Source organism: Penaeus vannamei, chromosome 4 (genome assembly GCF_042767895.1).
Source record: "Penaeus vannamei isolate JL-2024 chromosome 4, ASM4276789v1, whole genome shotgun sequence".
NCBI classification, from domain to species: domain Eukaryota; kingdom Metazoa; phylum Arthropoda; class Malacostraca; order Decapoda; family Penaeidae; genus Penaeus; species Penaeus vannamei.
This window is the reverse complement of record NC_091552.1, coordinates 52394921-52399890: the sequence shown is the minus strand read 5'-3', so window position 1 is coordinate 52399890 and position 4970 is coordinate 52394921. Positions and strand designations below refer to the sequence as shown.

Below are 4970 nucleotides of genomic sequence, written 5' to 3'. Positions count from 1 at the left end.
TTCTTATAACAGAATATATCTTTGTCTATAACTAAAACTAATGCTTTTTTAAACCTTATGGAATGTTGGGCGTGATTGGAATGATGAAAAGCTTGAGATGCCAAAATCTGTACCAACATTGGACAAGAATTTTGGTTCCCTTATGAATGACAATGATTAACTTTGGTATATAATGGGTGAAGATTACGGTATGGCGAATATTTTAATCGACTTCTTCCATGCGAGAGGCATCCTCGTCGTCGCCCTCGAGTGGTGGCATGTCTTCCTCCAAGGTCTCGGCCTCCTCCATCGGGGCATCCTCCTCGTCAATACCCAGGCCAAGCTTGATCATTCTGAAGTCAAGAAATTGGATGGTTAGAATTTTATACGGTAAGCATTTTCTTCATCGACCGTAGATACTAGGTATCAGGGAAAGAAATAATCACAATAATTCATATAATCAGCGGTTGTTTGTCATCATTGTCCAAAAAATGAATAGCTGCGATTGAACTTTAACCTACCTGTAAATGCGGCTGGCGTGGACACCTGGGTCTTCGAGGCTGAATCCGGACGACAGAAGGGAGCTCTCGAAAAGAAGCATCACAAGATCCTTCACAGATTTGTCGTTCTTGTCAGCATCAGCCTTCTGTCTTAGGGTTTCGATGATGCTGTGGTCGGGGTTGATCTCCAGGTGCTTCTTGGCGGCCATGTAGCCCATGGTCGACGTGTCTCTCAGCGCCTGCGCCTTCATGATGCGCTCCATGTTGGCGGTCCACCCGTACTGGGAGGTCACGATGCAGCAGGGGGAGGTCACCAGGCGGTTGCTCACCACCACCTTCTCCACGCGCTTGTCCAAGATGTCCTTCATTACCTGAAAAAATCATTAATGAGGATTAGATTTTAGTCTAATGTTCACTATTTAAATCATACGATTAATAGATAGTTTAATGAAACTTTAGTCATTTAAAGGATTTATAGAAATTCTTACCTTGCACAGGTTCTCGAACTTGGTCTTCTGTTCTTCGTACTTCTTTTTCTCTTCCTCGTCCTCGGGCAGTTCCAGCCCTTCCTTCGTCACGGACACGAGCTGCTTTCCATCATATTCCTTCAGCTGCTGAACGCAGTATTCGTCGATGGGTTCGGTCATGTAGATGACCTCGAAGCCGCGCTTCTTTACCCTCTCAACGAAAGCAGAGTTCTGCACCTGTTCGCGGGTTTCGCCGGTGATGAAGTAGATGTGCTTCTGGTTCTCCTTCATGCGGGACACGTACTCCTTGAGAGAGGACATCTCGTCGCCAGAGGCAGAAGTGTGGTACCTCAGGAATTCGGCGAGCTTCTTCCTGTTGGTGGAATCTTCGTGGATTCCAAGTTTGAGGTTCTTGGAGAAGTTCTCGTAGAACTTCTTGTAGCTTTCCTTATCGTCAACGATTTCTTCGAAGAGTTCAAGGGTCTTCTTTACGAGATTCTTCCTGATAACCTTCAGGATCTTGTTCTGTTGCAACATTTCTCGCGAAATGTTCAGGGGCAGATCTTCAGAGTCAACCACGCCGTTGATGAAGTTCAGGTACTCGGGGATCAGTTCCTCGCAGTTCTCCATGATGAACACGCGACGCACGTACAGCTTGATCTTGTTCTTCTGCTTGCGGTTCTCGAACAGGTCGAAGGGGGCGCGGCGCGGCAGGAAAAGCAGGGCGCGGAACTCCAGCTGCCCCTCCACGCTGAAGTGCTTCACGGCCAGGTGGTCCTCCCAGTCGTTGGTCAACGACTTGTAGAACTCGCCGTACTCCTCCTTCGAGATGTCGTCGGGGTTGCGCGTCCACAGGGGCTTCGTCTTGTTCAGCTCCTCGTCCTCCGTGTACTTCTCCTTCACCGTCTTCTTTTTCTTCTTGTCATCGCCCTTCTCCTTGTCGGCGTCTTCGTCCTCGCCTACATCTTCGATTTTGGGCTTGTCCTCCTCTGCTTCCTCTTCCTTCTCTTCTTTCTCCTCTTCCTCATCGTCAGACACTTCCTGTTAATTCAAAACAACTGATTAGTCTGTTTGACAATGTTACATACACAATTAGCAATTCTATTTTATTCCCTTATTTTCCCCCCATTCAAACAATGTATTCTTACCTTGTCCCTTTCCTTCTCGACGAGGAGCTTGATGGGATAGCCAATGAACTGAGAGTGCTTCTTCACGATCTCCTTCACGCGTCGTTCCTCCAGGTACTCGGTCTGGTCCTCCTTCAGGTGGAGGGTGATCTTGGTGCCGCGGCCGATGGGTTCGCCTGAAAACAATCAATTGGTTATTTAGACTATTTGCACAAGTTAAGGTTGACAGATGAAATTTAGATACTTCAAATATCACAAGTTAAATTTCTTCAGGTTTCTCTATTCAAGTGCTTTCAAATCCAACTCAAAATTTAAGTCTTGGCCAAAACAACAACTGTTCCGCCCACTCACCAGTGTCGTGGCGCACGGTGAAAGAGCCTCCAGCAGAAGACTCCCAGATGTACTGCTCGTCGTCGTTGTTCTTGGACACGACCGTCACCTTGTCGGCCACCAGGTAGGCGGAGTAGAAGCCCACGCCGAACTGACCGATCATAGAGATGTCGGCGCCAGCCTGCAGCGCCTCCATGAAGGCCTTGGTGCCCGACTTGGCGATGGTGCCAAGGTTGTTAACCAGGTCGGCCTTGGTCATGCCGATGCCGCTGAGGGGAAAATGTTCGGTCAGAAAGGCGCTCGCGAGGAGAGATTTAAATTCCTAAACAAATGGAGCCTTATGACCATCTTTTCAATGCGATTTCCGTTACGTACAGTTGAGGAATAATCAATTTATATTTGAATCTTTGATTGGAGGTTTCCAAGTGAAGGAGGAAGGGAAACCATTGGGAAGGAGAGCAGCCTCACCTATCGGTGATAGTGGGCGCCCTGTCATCCTTGTTGAGGGAGAGAGAGGGAGGGATAGCATGATCCTCACCTGTCGATGATGGTAAGCGTGCTTGTTGGGAAGGAGAGATGGGGAAGGGGGGGGGGAGGGAGAGAAAGGATAGGAGGGAAAGAAGGATAGGGGAGGGTAAGGAGGGAAAGAGGGAAGGATCCTCACCTGTCAATAATGGTGAGCGTCCTGTCATCCTTGTTGGGCACCAGCTTGATGAAGAGGTCCTTCCCGCTCTCGATCTTGGAAGGATCCGTCAGGGACTCGTAGCGGATCTTGTCGAGGGCGTCGGACGAGTTCGAGATCAGCTCTCGCAGGAAGATCTCCTTGTTGCTGTAGAAGGTGTTGATGATCAGGGACATCAGCTGAGCGATCTCAGCCTGGAACGCGAAGGTCTCCACCTCCTCGCTCATCGTCTCCTCGACCATCTGGAGGAAAAAAACAGGAAATTAGTAAAAGTCGAAACAAATAATTATATTAAAAGCAATTTAATTGAAGTTAAAAAAGCATCAGGCTAATTTGTCGTGCATTTACTGTGGCGGCTGAACGGACTCTAGGCGTGAGTCCACCTGACCACGCATCAGGCGCAAATTATCTCATCATGATCACGTTTTTCTCTCAAGAATCCCCAGAAGGAATCTACTCAATCTACTTCATCCACTCCGTCACTATCAATACAAAACAGATCTTCGCGAAGGTACATTTACACTTTTAAAAACCAAAACCATTTAGTTACAAACCCCACTAAATTGAATAAAACAAAAATGAAGAATTGGTTAATAGTTTTCTCCTTGCCTTCCCTTTACATAATCAAAAATAACCTAACATACGAATAAAAAAAGGAAAATAAAACCCCAAAGGAATAAAAACCAAGCCAAAACGAGGAAAACTCGTGCCATCCCTCATCCTCATCCGCCGCCCAACCCTTTCCTCTCCCTCCGTCTCCCCTTCACACCCACCCACCCATCCTCCACCATGAAAGAATAACCCGAGTACAAGAACTACTAAACCAACACAAATAACTAAAATACGTAAACAAACAAATAAATACGTAAATAAACAAACATATAAATACGTAAATAAAAAAATAAATACGTATATCCACAAAGTCCCAAACTTCCCATCCTTTCTTATCACTCCCCCCCCCCATATCCTCTAATCCCTCCCTCCTCCTCCCCCTTATCCCCCTCCCCCTCGTGGCGTCGCCGGCAGCCACGCCTGGCGACCGCAGCGCCCGCTCCGCGCCGCGCTTTGTCCCGCGCGACAAGAATTTCCGCATTTCTTTAATATTATTAGGTATAAAAGTGAATATAATATAAAAATTTAAGATTTAATTTGTGTTTAATTTGATTTGATGTTGTGAATGAGGTTTATGTTTGAGATTTACTTTTGTTTACGTGCTTATGAATATCCTTTTGAGTATTACAAGAACATTTATACAAAAGGTTTTAATTAAAGGAAAAGTATAATAATATCAATAAGTTTTGTTTAATTTTACGTTTATATCAAATAAAAGTTTTGATGAATACAAGAAAATTAAATATTACGTTAATTTATCGAAACATTTTCAATGAATTAAGTTACTTTATCAAGTTAATTATGACGATAATTGGCACCGAATTGCGTTAATCAATAAAAAAATTAATAAATTCCATTCACAGAATAAACGAATTAACATGCACACAAACGGATTTTTGTAATTATTTAATTTGTAATCTTAAATCGTAAATAAACCCAAGACAGACATGCTAATTACCTTAATAATAAACAGTTAATTGTTAATTAATATTTTCTTAATTGTAAAACGAGGTCAATTACCCGTTTTCTCTCAAAATCACAACCCGGTCAATTAATCCAAAAAAATCACTCATTAATTACACACAAACATCACAATAATAATCTCATGCACACAATTAATTAAATATTCTTTTACTTACTTTGGAATGTGTTTTAAGAGTGGATTGACACAAGAAAAGGCGTTGTTGGCTCTGGAATGTGTGACGCTTGTACGCAGCGTCTCGAACGTGTTTCTCTTGGTGCTCGAAAACTTGTCATTCACGTCTATTTATAC

General features: G+C 44.2%; 1 protein-coding gene across 1 annotated transcript in view; it reads right to left on the bottom strand.

Annotated features, from left to right (window-relative positions):
* The window catches only part of LOC113806043 (heat shock protein HSP 90-alpha), a 5033-nt gene extending 63 nt beyond the window's left edge, over nt 1–4970 (bottom strand). The window contains exons 1-7 of the mRNA XM_027357149.2: nt 4837–4970; nt 3068–3327; nt 2425–2672; nt 2095–2249; nt 968–1987; nt 501–850; nt 1–332 (exon numbers count right to left, since the gene is read on the bottom strand). The exon at nt 1–332 is cut by the window's left edge and continues 63 nt beyond it. Coding sequence (XP_027212950.1) covers nt 203–332; nt 501–850; nt 968–1987; nt 2095–2249; nt 2425–2672; nt 3068–3327 — 2163 coding nt within the window. The 5' untranslated portion in view covers nt 4837–4970 and the 3' untranslated portion in view covers nt 1–202. The remainder of the gene's footprint in view (nt 333–500; nt 851–967; nt 1988–2094; nt 2250–2424; nt 2673–3067; nt 3328–4836) is intronic.